Here is a 17,885-nt window from a genome sequence, read left to right as displayed (position 1 = left end):
AAAAAAATGTACTGACCCCAAACTTTTGAACGGTAGTGTATATTGTTAGAAAATATTTATATTTTAAATAAATGCTCTTTTTTTGTTTTATTTTTATACTTTTTATTCATCAAAGAATCCTGAAAAACAGTATCACAGGTTCCAAAAAAATATTAAGCAGCACAACAGTTTCCAGCACTGATAATAAGTCAGCATATTAGAATGATTTCTGAAGGATCATATGACACTGAAGACTGGAGTAATGATGCTGAAAATTCAGTTTTGCATCACAGGAATAAATTAGATTTTAATGTATATTAAAATAGAAAAACGTTATTTTACATCATAATAATATTTCACAATATTAATTTTTTTCCTGTATTTTTGATCAAATAAATGCAGCTTTGATGAGCATAAGAAACTCATTTAAAAAAACATTCAAAATCGTTCTGTTCCCAAACTTTTGAACGGTAGTGTATATATATATATATATATATATATACAGTATACACACACACACACACACACATATATATACACCAACAAAATAAATAAATGGTAAAAATTACATATAAATATATTGCTTAAATATACAAGTAAATATATTTAAATTAAAATAACCTATATTAATAATACCCTCTCAGAAAAAAAGTCACTGGAGCAGTATCTTTTCAAAAAGTACTAATATGTGCCATTTAGATGCTAAAATGATCCTTTAAGTTACATATTTAGGGGTAAATAAGGTACATAAGTGTACCGTTTGAAAAGGTACTGCCGTAGTGGGAGCTTTTGTACCTTTTTTTCTGAGAGTGTTTGAAAATGTACGTTTACCCCAAAATGCCAGCTATGAAAACAGACTAAAATCTGTACAGTAAGTTTATTTTAGGGTAATTATAATTTAGGAATTTAAGACTTACTTTAGGGTCGAGGTCGAGCTGGCTGAGAGTGATTCCATTCTCATCCGTGATTTCTGTCATTTCTGACAGGTCGTCATCCTCGTATTCATTCAGACTGATGTCATGGGTTAACCTGCAAAGTGCCAGCACACCCACACAGATAGTGACACACTACGTCATCCCTCCACGAGGCCATCGCTAGACAGTCATACACAGAGAGGGCACGGCTTGCCTGCGCATCTGATAACTTCACGACTACTGCAATGCTGTAACTTCTAGGCGTATTACTCATTGATCTATAAATGCAAATAAAAATGTAAATAAAATAAGAACATGTGTGTGTTTATGTATGTATATATATATATATATACACACTTTCTTTTAAAGTAGTTTGTTTAGTCATTTAATGTAATCCTGGAGTTATCAGTTGGTGTTCTGCTAACTTTAAGTTTATTTAACTTTAAGTCTATTTAATAAACCTTTAAATCAATTTATATGTATATACAAACAAATTTACATAAAATAATATTACAAGGTTATATTCAGAATTATGTAAGTTATGCATATGGAAATCTGTTGTAAGAAAGCACAAGCAAAAACAAACAATTCTTCTGTTTTTTTTCCTAAATGTAAATGTTAAATGCTGATTTAACACATTGTATGAACTTGCTTAGTGACAACAACATTCTTACTCTACCTAATGTTTTGAATAAAGTTGTTTTTCAGTATTCTAATACCCTCTGTCTGCAAGCTAGCCATTTACTGATAAATTAAGCTTTAAAAGCACTCCGACATACTAAATTTGCAGTGCTTCCTGTTTATATACCTGCAATTGTGCAGCCGCCACATTTCTAGATTGATAAGATGAACAAGACAATTTAACATAAATTTAGTCAATCAAATGAACCTAGTAGAACTATAAGCTTCTTTTTGCAGACCACAGTCATTATTTTATCTTTTGATTATGATTTTGTACCATGCAAAAGACTCAAAGCAAGCCTATTTTTAGATCAGAAACACTAAACACACACATGAAATTACAAAACCTTCACATCTCATTCAGTCCCATCCATAATCCTACATATATTTCCTTCATGCACACCAAACTAACATTTTGGCCTATTTCAGAACACACAAGCTGATCCAAGGATCGCAAAAAGGCCATGCAGGGGACACGGCTGCATCACTACGGTACCATTTCTCCCACTGTTCCTCCATCCAGCTGTCCCCATCCTCTCTGGAGTCCATGGGCAGGCTGAGCACCATCTGCAGGGCAGGGCAGGGCAGGATGCCACTGGACCCTTCTTGGGGGGAAATCGATGGAGCCAAGAATTATGCCACTTTCTTTCTTAACCACCCGTCCGGCACTCCACACAGAAACGTCCTCCACGAGGGTCCTTGGGGGGGGGTTACATCAGCCACGGGAAGCTGTAGTGGACGTCCTCACTTCTCCTCAAAAACATTCTACCGTACACCCCTGACACTCCTTGCTCTGTGTGCATCCTCCAATGGAACCATTAAAGTCAGCAGCGGATGACTGAGAGAGAGAGAGAGAGAGAGGGGGGCGTAATCTCCACTAAAAGGGTTTGCCACCCCAGTGATTGATGGTCCAGATCAATGCGGCTCAAGTTGCCACCTCCACACAAGTGCAGGCCAGTTTGGTGAAGAGATGCCTGCTGGGAATCAATGGCATTGATAACCAGATGAAAATATCTGGAAAGCTTCCTGTGATATATATTGCATCATTAAAGTTCATTAGGAACTCCTCCTAAACCCTGTTAATTAGATTCAGATCTTCTTGCATTTCATTAATGGAAAAACAAGCATGTTATTGACGGATCATATATGCGTCCTCTTATTTTACATTGTGCGGTGGGGTGATTGCAGATAACATGCGTTATTTACTTGGAAGAGATCCGTTTCATTGCGGGACTCTGCAGAAAATGGAGGACGAAGAGAGAGAAACAGGCAGAGATAAGAGTCTCTCCATGGTCATTATGCTCTCTATAAGAGCAGACATTAGCTGACCTGGACAGGAGCTGAGAGCTCTTTCCTCATTAGCACAGCTCCCACAGGACGCCATTCACATCAGCTCTATTGCATTACTACGCTGCCAGCCTGAGATAAACACCAGCACACTGCTGGATGCTGATCAGTTCACTCAGATGTGCACTGGCGGCACACTGATTTAATAAAAATGAGGAAATCATAGATGTCATTTTAATCATTCACTCATTCATTAAAACAAAAATTAAGCATTTGAGACTTTAATGTAAAACAAAACAACAAAAAACAACAAAGAGAGAAAAAAAAACCAAAGAGAGAGAAAATAACAGGACAACCAAAAAGAACATAAAAAAAAAACTCAAAACAGAAATAAAGAAATAAAACAAAAAAGCCCAAAACACACCAGAAAGAGAAAAGAGAAAGAAAACAAATAAATAAATAAACACACAAGAAAACTATGAAAAAAAGAACACAAAAAGAGAATAAAAGAAATAAAAACAAAACAGGACACCAAAAGGACAGGACAATACAATACAAGATAATACAGTACAATAAAATAAATACTAAAAACAAAATACTATATATTTAATAGAAACAAAGGCAAACAATACTAGACTAAAAAAAAAACACACTAAAGATTTAAATAAAACTAAAATACTAAACACACAAACACACGTATGTATGTATACAACCACCCAAAACACAACATAACTTTAAAAAATAAATAAAAAAATATATATATTATAAATGCAATAGAAATAAAAATAAAGAAAATGCAAAAAATGTAGAAATAAAATACTAAATCATTTAACAGTATATATATGCGAGATATGCACTGGGCAGTCATAAAAAGAGACATCTGAACATTTGGAAACATTTATAAAATTCATGATTTATAAGATTTATGACTATGACCATAAATATGATCAATTTTAATCACTTAATGCAAGTGAGCAGCCCTTCAGCATTTTCATATATTTATTAAAAACAAACATTAGATGTCCTCTAGTGATGGCTGAAGTCAGTGTTTCTCAAAACTAAAACCAGACTGTGCAGGAATTTCCATCACCATGCTAGAGTGTTGTGAATGGTTGATATGGAATTGCTAAATAGTTGCTAGGAATTTCTGTGTGATCAAGTCAAAAGAGCCCACACCCTGATCATGCGATAGCTAGATATGGCTACAGTCCCTCCTTCAGTGTAGATCTATTGGTATGGGATTCATCCAGCTGTTCTAACATCCACCAGGCAAAAATCTTATGTCTGATCACTTAGAAAAGTAAAAACACACCTTTCTACTGCAAGCTGTATGAGAATTCATTCATGTCTGAATAACATGATAAAGTTTTCAGGTTAAAGAAAAACAATCTCAAATTTTTTGAAATAGGTTCAAGAAATTTATTGTTGTATTGTAATCTACACTGAAACATTGTAGATGCAATATATTGCAGAAACATTGTTTGTCGCTGACAGAAGCATGCAGTGAAAGGGCTTAAATAAATTACTGCCTACAAACATAACAGCTTAACAATCCCATCAGCATTTTAATGAAAATAAACTCTTTTATACAATACAAAAAAAGAAAAAGGGACGAAAAATAAATAAAGCTGTTCCACATTGCCAGAGAGAACATCTTAAATTGTTAAATTATTATGAACACACATTAGTGGAATGTAATCCTCGTCAACTGTTAGAAAACCTGCAGACTCGGTAAATGAGTAATGATAATTATCATCATGAATTATTTTAAGCTAAAAATATAAAATCTAATATTTTAAATGCATGCTTTTTAATTTGACAAATTAGAAGTGTTTTGTTTCCATAGTTTATATTTTAATGTATACATATATACACACACAATTATAATAATTATTATTTTATTTAAAAGTACAATGATAGTTATTTTGAATACATTATATATATATAAAATAGTCATTTAATTATTACAATAATAATAGTTATTTTGATTAAATAATAAACAAATAAAATGTAATAATAATAATAATAATAATAATAATTATTATTATTATAATAAGACGCAGTAAAAACATTATGGGTTTTATAACTCTGGCTGGTACCTGTGGTCACTGCTTGTCGTCAGTCTTCTGCTCGACTCCTTTGGCTTGGCTGGTGTGCTTGACTTTTGACTTCTGTTTGCATGGGAGCTCAGAGGGTCGGACCCTCTTCCTCTGGATGTGGGCCCCCAGGGCAGCCGCTGTCGGGCTTGAGTTTGGGGTGGAGGGCTCTGAGTTGGGCGGGGTTGATGGTGGAGAGGTGGGGTGGTGTGGTGACGGGACAGGACTGCACACTTGACCTGTAGAAAACATGATGGTGCTTCAGCAAAAGCACTGTCCTGACAAGAAAAACTCTTCGTTTGATTTGAGGGCCAAAGGGATGATTAGTTATTAACATATTAAGGGTGAAGTCTGCTTTAAGCATTTATTTTCTTTGGCATTGTAAAACTTTTTTTGTGAGATCAGGGCGTGTAGTTACATTTTGCTTTACAGATAAAAACAAAGCAAAGAAAAGAAAACTGAAAGCTGCACAGTGAATCCTGTTAGTATGATGATTGATGAGCCTCACCGGCAGTGCTGCTGCTGGCCTGAGAGTCATCTGACATGGGAGGCTCCGCCTCTTCCTGGATCGTAGGAACTGAGGCGAGCAAACCTACCATGAAAAGAGAGAAAGAGGCTTAGTTGCAATTTTTTGTAAACGCTAATTAAGTTGCCATCTGCATACAAATTCATTAATGTACAGAGGTCACATTATGTAAAATCAAATCTTTCTGATGGACTGGGTTGAAAATTTAGAGATTCTCTATTTTATCTGTTAGTAAAATGCTGCAACACATTGAAATCACCAGGACTTATGTAGCAAGACCTCTTTTAGTCTTAACAAGTAATGTTCTCAGTCTTGTTTTTTCTTGTGCAATGTTGACCAGTTATCTTGTGTTTTATCTGTTAAAATGGCAGTTTTTAAAAGCTTTACAATCATTTAATTTCATTGCATCATTTACAATCAATTTTTAGCTAAAATGGCCTCTGCAAATGTACTATTTTCCATTTTGTGTAGGCAAGCATGATTGCTTCTGTATGCAGTTTAACTATCTACAAAAACAAACGGAATCATTACAGTGCTTAGAGCTACTGCTTCAAAGAAATTTAGTGTGAAATGACAGTAAATTACTGTACTGTAAATGATTGCAACAGCTTAAACAACCCCATACACAAGCACTCAATATCATCAGAATGATATTTTAGTAATAAACTTTATGTCATCATTGATGGGTCCACTGTGTGTTACTCACTAAGGCCTCTGTAGTGCGACAGCTGCTGGTAAACCTGCTTCATTCGTTCGATGTTGAGCCGGCTGCTCTCGGCATGGTTGATCATAGGTTTAGGATAGTCCACACCCACAATGCAGTTGGCCTCTTTCTGCACCGATTCTGGAGCGTTCCATGGCTCGTAGATGTAGCGGTTAGGATAGTCTTTTAACTTCGGGATGTACCTCCTGTATGTGAGAATGTACAAGACGGTTTTATATCAGACACAAATAATGGCAAAATAAACACTTACCTAATTTAATTATATACATTTTATTACAAATTATGTTATCAGTATTAAAAAAATCTAATTTAATAATTTCTTAGTATTCGTTAGTATTTTCCAAGGTATTCTTCTGATATTCTTTATTCACAATGTCACAGCAGCTCTTTTGATTATGCACAGTGGAAAGGCCTGAACCTGTGACGGTTTACATAAGCCTTTATGCAACACAAATCTGCAAAACTCTTAAAATATAACATCTGCCAGTGATGTATGACTTGCTTAAGAGTGGTTCAGGGCTGGTTTGTGTACCTGATGTAGTCTCCACTGGGATCCGTCCTGCGGCCGAAGCCCACGGGACAGTAACAGTGGAAGAACTGCTGGAAGAACGCACTGCAGGAAAGCCACATCCAGCTGCCTGCGTTCACGCTCCAGTCCGCATCCAACAACAACTCCTCAAATACCTGAAGGAAAGAGAACGAGATTAAGAGAGGAAAAAGAAATAAAAAAAAAGAAAAGGCGGCAAAGTTGTGCCATCTCATTTACTTTCATTCCACTTTCCCAGCTGATCCACAAGTCTCCGCGAGTGAGGAAACAGGCTACGGCATGTCTGGCCAGGTGGTGGATCCAGCCTTCCTGTCTTAGCTGGGTCATGATGGCATCAATCCAAGGGAACCCTGTCCGACCCTCTGCCCATTTAGCCAGGGCCTCGGGATTGTGATCCCAGGGTATCTGAACGCAGATGGGGTTTCCCTCCATATGGTCAAAGTTGGGGTTGTTGGTGCCTGCCGTGTAGAAAAACTCTCGCCACAGCAGCTGGCCAAAGAGCGAGAGGGGTGGACTGGAGCGTCTCCGCAGCTGGACAAGTGCAAGAGGTCATGAAAATAGTCACAAAATATTATTTTTACTATGCTGTGGCAGTTCTACAGTAGGTCTTTTATAACAATACATGCATATTCAACAGGACGCATCGATAATTATTTCTTATACCATAATTACTGCCACATTTGAATTTTCTATTTCAAAGCCAACTTCATGAAGTATCCACCTTTCATACTTTTATGAGTACTGAAGTTCCCATGTATGGTTTTGCATCACTATAAGGACCAACTTTTCCATTTTATTAGTTTTGTAAATAAATTCAAATTTAGACACATTTCAACATCAACCTTTAGATCAAAAGGACTTTTAAGACCACACGAAAAATAAATTCAGTCAAGTGTGTCCAGAACTTTGGCAAGTAGCATGTAATTATATATATTTTTTTTTTTGTGGCATCCCCAAGGCTAGATTCTAGGCCCCTTTATCATTCAACTATGATAAAGTATTATCATATATCATATATATTAATGCATCTATTGGCAAGTGTAATTATTTGATTTGAACATCCACTTTCATCATTTCGATACAAGCTACCGTAGAATATTAAACTTCCACTTCTCTAAACTACCAACAATGCAATCAAATCTTTCTGATGGACTGGGTTGAAAATTTAGAGATTCTCTATTTTATCTGTTAGTAAAATGCTGCAACACCTTGAAATCACCAGGACTTATGTAGCAAGACCTCTTTTAGTCTTAACAAGTAATGTTCTCAGTCTTGTTTTTTCTTGTGCAATGTTGACCAGTTATCTTGTGTTTTATCTGTTAAAATGGCAGTTTTTAAAAGCTTTACAATCATTTAATTTCATTGCATCATTTACAATCAATTTTTAGCTAAAATGGCCTCTGCAAATGTACTATTTTCCATTTTGTGTAGGCAAGCATGATTGCTTCTGTATGCAGTTTAACTATCTACAAAAACAAACAGAATCATTACAGTGCTTAGAGCTACTGCTTCAAAGAAATTTAGTGTGAAATGACAGTAAATTACTGTACTGTAAATTATTGCAACAGCTTAAACAACCCCATACACAAGCCCTCAATATCATCAGAATGATATTTTAGTAATAAACCTTATGTCATCATTGATGGGTCCACTGTGTGTTACTCACTAAGGCCTCTGTAGTGCGACAGCTGCTGGTAAACCTGCTTCATTCGTTCGATGTTGAGCCGGCTGCTCTCGGCATGGTTGATCATAGGTTTAGGATAGTCCACACCCACAATGCAGTTGGCCTCTTTCTGCACCGATTCTGGAGCGTTCCATGGCTCGTAGATGTAGCGGTTAGGATAGTCTTTTAACTTCGGGATGTACCTCCTGTATGTGAGAATGTACAAGACGGTTTTATATCAGACACAAATAATGGCAAAATAAACACTTACCTAATTTAATTATATACATTTTATTACAAATTATGTTATCAGTATTAAAAAAATCTAATTTAATAATTTCTTAGTATTCGTTAGTATTTTCCAAGGTATTCTTCTGATATTCTTTATTCACAATGTCACAGCAGCTCTTTTGATTATGCACAGTGGAAAGGCCTGAACCTGTGACGGTTTACATAAGCCTTTATGCAACACAAATCTGCAAAACTCTTAAAATATAACATCTGCCAGTGATGTATGACTTGCTTAAGAGTGGTTCAGGGCTGGTTTGTGTACCTGATGTAGTCTCCACTGGGATCCGTCCTGCGGCCGAAGCCCACGGGACAGTAACAGTGGAAGAACTGCTGGAAGAACGCACTGCAGGAAAGCCACATCCAGCTGCCTGCGTTCACGCTCCAGTCCGCATCCAACAACAACTCCTCAAATACCTGAAGGAAAGAGAACGAGATTAAGAGAGGAAAAAGAAATAAAAAAAAAGAAAAGGCGGCAAAGTTGTGCCATCTCATTTACTTTCATTCCACTTTCCCAGCTGATCCACAAGTCTCCGCGAGTGAGGAAACAGGCTACGGCATGTCTGGCCAGGTGGTGGATCCAGCCTTCCTGTCTTAGCTGGGTCATGATGGCATCAATCCAAGGGAACCCTGTCCGACCCTCTGCCCATTTAGCCAGGGCCTCGGGATTGTGATCCCAGGGTATCTGAACGCAGATGGGGTTTCCCTCCATATGGTCAAAGTTGGGGTTGTTGGTGCCTGCCGTGTAGAAAAACTCTCGCCACAGCAGCTGGCCAAAGAGCGAGAGGGGTGGACTGGAGCGTCTCCGCAGCTGGACAAGTGCAAGAGGTCATGAAAATAGTCACAAAATATTATTTTTACTATGCTGTGGCAGTTCTACAGTAGGTCTTTTATAACAATACATGCATATTCAACAGGACGCATCGATAATTATTTCTTATACCATAATTACTGCCACATTTGAATTTTCTATTTCAAAGCCAACTTCATGAAGTATCCACCTTTCATACTTTTATGAGTACTGAAGTTCCCATGTATGGTTTTGCATCACTATAAGGACCAACTTTTCCATTTTATTAGTTTTGTAAATAAATTCAAATTTAGACACATTTCAACATCAACCTTTAGATCAAAAGGACTTTTAAGACCACACGAAAAATAAATTCAGTCAAGTGTGTCCAGAACTTTGGCAAGTAGCATGTAATTATATATATTTTTTTTTTTGTGGCATCCCCAAGGCTAGATTCTAGGCCCCTTTATCATTCAACTATGATAAAGTATTATCATATATCATATATATTAATGCATCTATTGGCAAGTGTAATTATTTGATTTGAACATCCACTTTCATCATTTCGATACAAGCTACCGTAGAATATTAAACTTCCACTTCTCTAAACTACCAACAATGCCATAAAATAGCAATGACTTACCTTCATGTAAAGTTCCCGCAGATTGTAGTAGAACACGCGACAAGACAGACATCCAAATCGTAGGTAAGGACTAAGTCCAGTTGGGCTTGCGAACAGTGATTGAGCGGTTATTCTAGGCCTCTCGAAATTTGCTACCCAGGCCTGCATCAAAATAACATGATTCAATCAAATATTAAAAAAAGAAAAATAAATAAAAATTAAAAATAACTATTCTGACAGATATATATAACCATTCATTCATTATTACGCTCTAGAAATACACTGGAGTTAAAAAAAACAACTACATTTTATTTAAAAATACATAACTGTATTTCTTGTTAATAATTAAGTAGACAACAGTCATTATTAAAACCTATTCTAAATTATTTAACTTTATGAAGTATCACCATGTCTCACCTTTCTGTCCAAGTGTTTATTTAATCTTTCCAGGGCTTCAGTCTCACCACCCTTCCATACATGTGAGCTGTCACCCTGAGTCTTAAAACCCAGCTCCTCGAGAGAGGGTACGCCATAACGTTCATCATGATTGTCCAAGATCTGCGTCCGACACCTGGCCATCTGCTCTTGAGTGATGGTCGGCAATGGTTTCCTGGGAAGTTCGAGTCGATTTACAATGGCTTGAAATCTCTTGAAAGTGAGAGGGGGGCTGTGGTTGTTCATTTCTATGATCCTGAGGGAAAAGCAAAAAACATGTCTCAGATTTCACTGCCTAAAAGCAGCTATTTTCTCTCCAAGGCTGAATTTTAACAGACCTTAGAAGGGGAAATGTCTTTGTTTTGAACCATTTTGGTTTTGTCTTGTTTTAGAGTAGATAAATAATTTTCAAAGGCATCACCGAGTTAATTTTCGGTAAGAGTTTGATCCAGCTGATCACACAAGCTGTCACAGGCCCAGTAGGTTTTACATTTGTGGATAAAACATCCGTTGCAAATTACACTACTGTTATATTACTGTAAATTTGGGGAAAGTAAGTTTTTTTTTTTTTTTGCGGAAAAGAATACTTTTGAGCAAGGACATTATTATAAACGCTGTTCTTTTAAACATTATCATTATAAAAGTCCTGAAAATTACAGTGGATCACGGTTTCCACTAAAATATTAAGCAGCACAACGGTTTTCTTTACTGGTAATAATAATATATCTTTCTTGAGCACCAAATCAGCATACTGGAATGATTTCTGAAGGATAATGTGACACTGAAGACTGGAAATTCAGCTTTGCCATCACAGGAACGAATAACATTTCAAAATAAATTCAAACAGAAAACTTGAAATTGTAATAATCTCACAACATAGCAGTTTTTTTATTTTTATATAAATGTAGACTTTGGGAGCATAAAAGACTTGAAAAGCATTCCTATAAAACATCTGGTGGTATAGTAATTTAGTGTTATTACCAAAAGGCCTGAAAAAGAAAACCATTGCTAGTCATTTTGAATATCCTTTCACACATCACTCAGGTAGTCGTCACAAACGGGCGCTGTGCAACTCAGCTGTTTAGAAGTAGTGTACTGTAGGCTAATTCTGTGACTTTTTGGTTATACAAGCGCACTTTGAAGGGCTGATGTGCTGGTGCCGTCACCCCCTTGCATAAACAGCACTATTAACCTGCCAAAGGCTTTGTACAAGCCACTTAAATGATGTATTGCCGTGCTCAAGAGAGAGAAGACTGCTCTGATGGCAAGAAAATTATATCTTTCATAGCAAACTACTCTAAAATGCCGGTGTAAATCAATTAGGACTCAGATGTTTAGCTGAATACTGAATTATTGGAGCATCTAAATGAGAACTTTAAGAGCTGTGGGATGCACTGAACTTTATTACTTTAGGTTGGGGATTTGAATAGTCCCCTAAACCCTAAATAGTAAAGAGATGACTGCCTTGGCAAGCATAGCTAATAAACACTTATATTACTCATGAAGTTCCCACACATTTCTAGCAATGAATTTCCATGATTTTCCAGCTGTTCATGATTACTGAATAAGGAAAATGAGGTCTAGGATTTGAAAAATTATTTTATAGCAGTTTTATATTTTTAGCAGTTATATATATTTAGCAGTTTTTTTAACAGTTAAGCATAAGTAGAAAAATTTCACTATAGAACTTCATGAATCTTCTGTGACTTAAAGATTTTATGCATTTCCATGTCATTTTCTGTGAAATTTGATTTTAACATCAAACTGCTTTCATTATATTGGTTGAAACTGAGTTTAAGTGTAACATTTTCGGAGTTAGTGTAAAATTTTGTGAGAGATTTTGTGTTACTGAATTTAAATTAAAAAAAGTAACTTTCAAGTGTATAATAAAAGAATAATGTATATAGTTAATTACATATTAGAACATATACACTACCGTTCAAAAGTTTGCAACTTAATAAAAGTTATTTTAATCAATTTCATTTTATTCAGCAAGATACATTAAACCGATCAATGTGACAATAAAAGTCAAAATGTCTTTTTGAAATGCTATTCTTTTGAACTTTCTATTCACCAAAGAATCCTGAAACAAAATTGCAGTTTTCCCAAAAATACTTAGAAAAAAACATTTACAACATTGATAAGAAATGTTTCTTGACCACCAAATCAGCATATTACAATGATTTCTGAAGGATCATGTGACACTGAAGACTGCGATAGTGGCTGCTTAACATTTAGCTTTGCCATCACAGGAATAAATTATACTTGAAAATATATTCAAAAGGTAAAAAAATTAATTTAAATTATAATAATATTTCACTATATAAAAATGTTTTTTAATGTTTTTACTGTGTTTGAGACTTCTTCCAAAATTATATATATATAAAAAAAAAATTAAAAAAAAAAGACTGGTCCCAAACTTTTGAATGGTTGTGTACTTGTAATAAAAAAATACATCAATTATCACACTTGGTAACCGGCCCACAAAAAAAAAAAAAAAAAAAAAAACACGAAGAGGAAGATGATGTAACCCCCTGACAACCTAAAACACATATCTCTAAGACTAAAGCAACATGAGGTTCGTCATCCTCCATGGAGACCATCTCCAAACACTTTGTGATTTTGTTAGTCTTATCATTATAAAACAGAAACAACTTAAACCGTGATTTCCACCAAACTAGGGCTGCATGATAAATCGCACGCGATATTTAACGCGCATCTTATGAGTAAAGCCAGTTCTGTAATCAGCGGTAAATCTCTATCACGTGCTGGCTTTCACATTGAGCAGCATTAACTACACAGAGCCGTTGTTCACTGACGAGCAGCGCAAAACCACGTTCATATTCGTGCGATTTTTTGCGCAGCTCGTCAGTGAACATCTGTTGTTATACAGCGGCTGTTGCCAAAACAAAAAAGTTTGCAGTTTCTCCATAGTTTTTGAGAAAAATGTAGACTAAACCCTGACACAATTATTGTGCATTTCTGAAACAAGTCATCACTTGCAGCTGAACCGACTAATGATAACTGACCACTAACATCACTGTAGATATATTCAAAATGAGCTTATGCTACATCAGATCCACTAACCATAGTAAACACTTAGACATGCTGAAAAACTCAGCATTGCTTTATGCACCAGTATATCATCAGACCTGGTGGACAATTTCCATGTTTCATGTTATCATAGACATACCTATTTAGATTTCAAAAGCCAAAGTGAGACTAAAAGGCACACGACAAATATCCTGAGAGAAATACAAACCTTGAAGAGTCTTGGGAAGACCTCTGCTGGCTGTCCTCGCGCCACAAAAAGCCTTGAATTCAGTTTTCTCAAACTTGTGTCCAAATCCTCTAAAGACTCCAGTAAAAATCTGCCAGAGAGAAAATGTGAAATATTATAATATTTACAAAAGTTTATATGAATATGCCATGACCTTGTAGTAGAGCTACATTTGAGTAGTTTACCAGGAGTTATTTCTCAATAATGTAGTATACATATTGTATATTTTTTTCTGTCAACATTTGAGACAAATTGAAATGACATATTTTAAGTACAACTGCAAAGGATTTACTGCAAATTGCAATATTATTAGCACCTTGCACTGATCACCCAAATCTCCATTGGTTATTGATTCAGGTTTTCACTGGACAACTTTAAATACCATTCAACCTCTGACATTTCATAAACTTCAGCTCGCTACTCCTAACATACTATTTAAAATAGGTAGCAGTGAATAAAATCTGTTTTGAACTAATCGGTCAAGAGAATTAATTGATCTCGCTCGTTTTCTTCCGAATGAATTACAAATGTGTAAAAATACTGGCGTAGCGATGTCACCTGCCGAAATGATCACTAAACAAATCCTGCTGAATTGAAAAGAATCGAGTGAAAGGGATGAATCAACCCCCCCCCCCCCCCCCCAAATAAGAATCTTATAACTGAACAAACATTTAATAAAACTCTTAATGTCCGATTCAGCATGCACCACATTTATTGTAATAAATTTTAATAATTCAAAAGACTGACGGCGTTTTGACCGATTAACTACATGACAATGCTCTGATACACATTCCATTAAAATATTTTTAGTAAGTTACTGGGTTAGGCCTATTCATTAATTCACACAATTCATCTTACAGCATACGTGGTAAAGGTGCATTCACGGCATATCGTAATTACCGTGATTACGAGATACCAACTCGTAAAAAGCGTTCACGTCCTCGTAGAACTCGTAAGGTTAATTACAACTTGTGAACCGGGAGTTTTCTGAGAGCTACAACTTGTACCACCTGACCACCTCAGATTCATTAGGCGCTATGTTTAGGCATTGCCTACATTCACATGGACATCAGTAATCTAATTATTTACCTTATTCTAAATAAGCCAATATTATGATTATGGTGTTTACATGAGTTGCTTTTAGAATACTCCTTTCATGTTCCAGTTTTACATTTAATAGTAACGTTACATAGTTCGATTAACGGCACACATGATGTGGTGAAGAGCAGCTTTTTTTCAACTAAGGCAAATAGCCAAATTAAAATCTATGCTCTCGTTTAAGGATTTGGAGATAGTTACTCACGCCTTCATCACTTCCAGACTTGATTATTGCAATGCACTTTATATGGGTCTCAATCATTCATCACTGAATAGCTTGCAGTTAGACCAGAATGCAGCCGCGAGGTTGCTGACTGGTACTAAGAGGAGAGAAAGCATTTCTCCTGTCCTAGCATCTCTTCATTGGTTACCGGTGCAGCATAGGATCCATTTTAAGATTTTATTATTTGTGTATAAAGCATTAAATGATCTAGCCCCATCATACTTGTCCGAACTTCTCAGCTATCAGCAATCCTCTCGCTCTCTCAGATCCTCTGATAAACTTTTCTTTGATATACGTCACTCTCGCTTGAAATTTAAGGGGGATCGGGCTTTTTCTGTAGCCGGTCCTCGTCTATGGAACAGCATACCTCTGGACATTAGATCTGTGCCTTCCCTTCCTGTTTTTAAATCCCGCCTGAAGACTTATCTGTATTCCTTGGCTTTTGGATGAAATGTATGTTTGTGTATGTTAATGTGTTTTGTATTGATTATGTGTTTTTGAGTCATTTCTTTTTATTCTCTTAATCTCTATATTTACTTTATTTGTATATGTACAGCACTTTGGCATACACAAGCTGTTTTTAAATGTGCTATATAAATAAACTGACCTTGACACATCACTATGTCCCCCACCAGAATTTCACATATAAACAAAGTTCGTCTTCGTGATGATGCCATGTAGTATTTAATTTTATGAAAGCTTCAATTGCAGTTAATTATTTGTACGTGCATACAGACTATGGCGGTGTTGAAGCTCTTTATTTGCCGTCAAACGGTTGAGCACTGCCGTGCGTGTATCCTGTCGCAAAATGTGGCGAAAAGTCCTACACGACGGCAATAATGTGATTAAGGTGTTTACATGTCTATTCTGCACTTCAGTAATGCGACTAAAATAGGAATACTCCACATGTCTTAATTCGATTTCGGTTTACTTCGATTATGACGAGGCTTTTTAAATAGTGTTCATATCGATATCGGAATTATATCGTATCGACCGAAATTAAGAAATATATCGTGATATAAATTTGGGCCATATCGTCCAGCCCTAATCAGAGTATTGTCTTAATCGTATTAAAATCGGAGTATTGTTGTCCAGGTAAACGTACTCACTGATGGTGCAATATTTCCGAGTGCAAGGGTGTGAACAGCTCCAAGTAGAACTGCACGTGTTGTCATGTCGCAATCACAGTCATAATGGCGTGACGTGAATGCAGCACACGACAGCGCACGTGAAACCGGGCCTGTTCCGTCACGTGACTCGCGCTATCGAATTTAGAATCTTTAGAATCGCGCACGCTTTTACAAATTCTGTCTCCAAACTGCGTGTGTTTGACTTTACCGACAGACACATTCAACGACGCAATAATGAAATTGGTCATTTTAGCTGTTATATAAAACCAAAGTGGGCGTGAGCACAACAACTGACCTGCTAGCGTCCATATAGCGTTAGCTGAATGGTCCGAACGCTGTCACGGCACCACCACAATTACATACATTTCATGCGATTAAAGAAGCATTAATTCAGCACGTATTTTTAAAACAGAAATAACATACTCTATTGGATTTAGAAAAGTTGAACTGAAGTGTCAGCTGACTTTTGAAATTCGTTCACCTGCTCTAAACTGTAGTTGGGTCCCTTACGCAAGTCAATGACTTACGCTTTTTATAATATATACGGGTAATAAAAAAAAAACAGTGTTTAATTTTTGCGCTTATATAAGATATCTGCACAAGTATTGCCTTAAAATGACATAGCAGGGCACCAGCTACCACGCACACCGAGTCTGGCGCATGTCAGGGCCAAAACATAACAACGGCTGTGCAAAAGAGCTGCCACCATATCTACCCTTCACAACTGTACTACACTTCCCAACGTATGCCTGTTTATAACAACTAAAACAAAAGGCACGAACCTCCATCTGTTGATTCCCACGTTGGCCGAGCCTGCAAACCACGGGTCCAAAATATAAACACACCGTACAGTGTCCGCGCCATTGAGAGCTTCCTGCAAAGCCGGATTATCATGAAGCCGCAGCCCTTTGCGAAACCAATGCACGGAATTCACCACCATAGTTGCACTTTATTCCATTTGAAAGGCTCAGTGAAGTCGATGGTAGTCCAAAAGCGTAAACAATCCCCGGTTTCAGCCGTCCGGGAGCCACATACGCCTCTCTGTGAAGTTTGAGATGAGGGGCAGTCACGGTATAGGCGATGTTTTCGCGCCTCGCGTCTCTTTCATTGGGCAGCAGAATGACACGTGCACGGATTACCAGCGTGAGGGACGCGGGATCCGAGCGGCTATTGGTGCCGCCCCACGGTGCAAATCCAGCCCCGTCACGTTTCTCTGGTGTGTTGTTCGCCGTGTTCGTGGGGAATAATCGTCAAATGATGAGATCAGTTCATGCAACTGATATAACACGTTAGGCACACGCTTAAGTGTTCTGAGGTAAACAGGCGGCAAGACTTTGTTGAATATATGCACTGAGCATAACACGAGAGGACATGACGGAAATGGAAAATATATGTAATATATATAATCCCACTTGTGGATACCTGTTGATTCGGTCTAAATGTTTTATAAGCATAAACTGAAGAAAGGCACTTGCATTCCATAGACTGTATAAAAACAGTTGCATTCACGTGTTTGCAATTAAGTGGTGTTTTGCGCCCCCTCGTGGTAGCTCTACACATTGCTGTGCTCAGATAAAACAAGGTTCAGATTAGGGTCAATTA

General features: G+C 36.8%; 2 protein-coding genes across 3 annotated transcripts in view; both read right to left on the bottom strand.

Annotated features, from left to right (window-relative positions):
- The window catches only part of mapk8ip1a (mitogen-activated protein kinase 8 interacting protein 1a), an 18,725-nt gene extending 16,584 nt beyond the window's left edge, over positions 1-2,141 (bottom strand). Inside the window, exons 1-2 of the mRNA XM_016277566.1 lie at positions 2,071-2,141; positions 897-1,008 (exon numbers count right to left, since the gene is read on the bottom strand). Of these exons, the coding sequence (XP_016133052.1) occupies positions 897-1,008; positions 2,071-2,141 (183 nt within the window). The remainder of the gene's footprint in view (positions 1-896; positions 1,009-2,070) is intronic.
- A 2,800-nt stretch (positions 2,142-4,941) lies between these two features.
- On the bottom strand, positions 4,942-10,862 carry LOC107589171 (cryptochrome-2-like). 2 transcript variants are annotated; one of them, XM_016277532.1, is made up of 7 exons: positions 10,535-10,848; positions 10,139-10,279; positions 9,205-9,516; positions 8,971-9,122; positions 8,421-8,623; positions 5,466-5,549; positions 4,942-5,196 (listed from the first exon to the last, which is right to left on the bottom strand). In XM_016277532.1, exons 1-7 carry the CDS (start codon positions 10,796-10,798, stop codon positions 4,967-4,969), a joined length of 1,386 nt encoding a protein of 461 aa, XP_016133018.1. In that variant the 5' UTR covers positions 10,799-10,848; the 3' UTR covers positions 4,942-4,966. The 2 variants fall into 2 exon arrangements, with proteins under 2 accessions (XP_016133018.1, XP_016133019.1); XM_016277533.1 differs by having other exon boundaries at positions 4,965-5,230; positions 10,535-10,862.
- Positions 10,863-17,885: the final 7,023 nt, after the last annotated feature.

Source organism: Sinocyclocheilus grahami, unplaced genomic scaffold (assembly GCF_001515645.1).
Source record: "Sinocyclocheilus grahami isolate Dianchi unplaced genomic scaffold, SAMN03320097.WGS_v1.1 scaffold113.1, whole genome shotgun sequence".
NCBI lineage: Eukaryota > Metazoa > Chordata > Actinopteri > Cypriniformes > Cyprinidae > Sinocyclocheilus > Sinocyclocheilus grahami.
Note: the sequence above shows the minus strand (reverse complement) of the source record. Positions and strands in the feature narration are given on the sequence as shown.

Coding starts and splice junctions, on each gene's coding strand:
- LOC107589171 (XM_016277532.1), bottom strand. CDS start 10,798: ATGAACAACCACAGCCCCCCTCTCACTTTCAAGAGATTTCAAGCCATT. Junction 10,280..10,534: donor ATAAACACTTGGACAGAAAG/GTGAGACATGGT, acceptor ATTTTGATGCAG/GCCTGGGTAGCAAATTTCGA. Junction 9,123..9,204: donor GCTGGGAAAGTGGAATGAAA/GTAAATGAGATG, acceptor TCTTTCCTTCAG/GTATTTGAGGAGTTGTTGTT.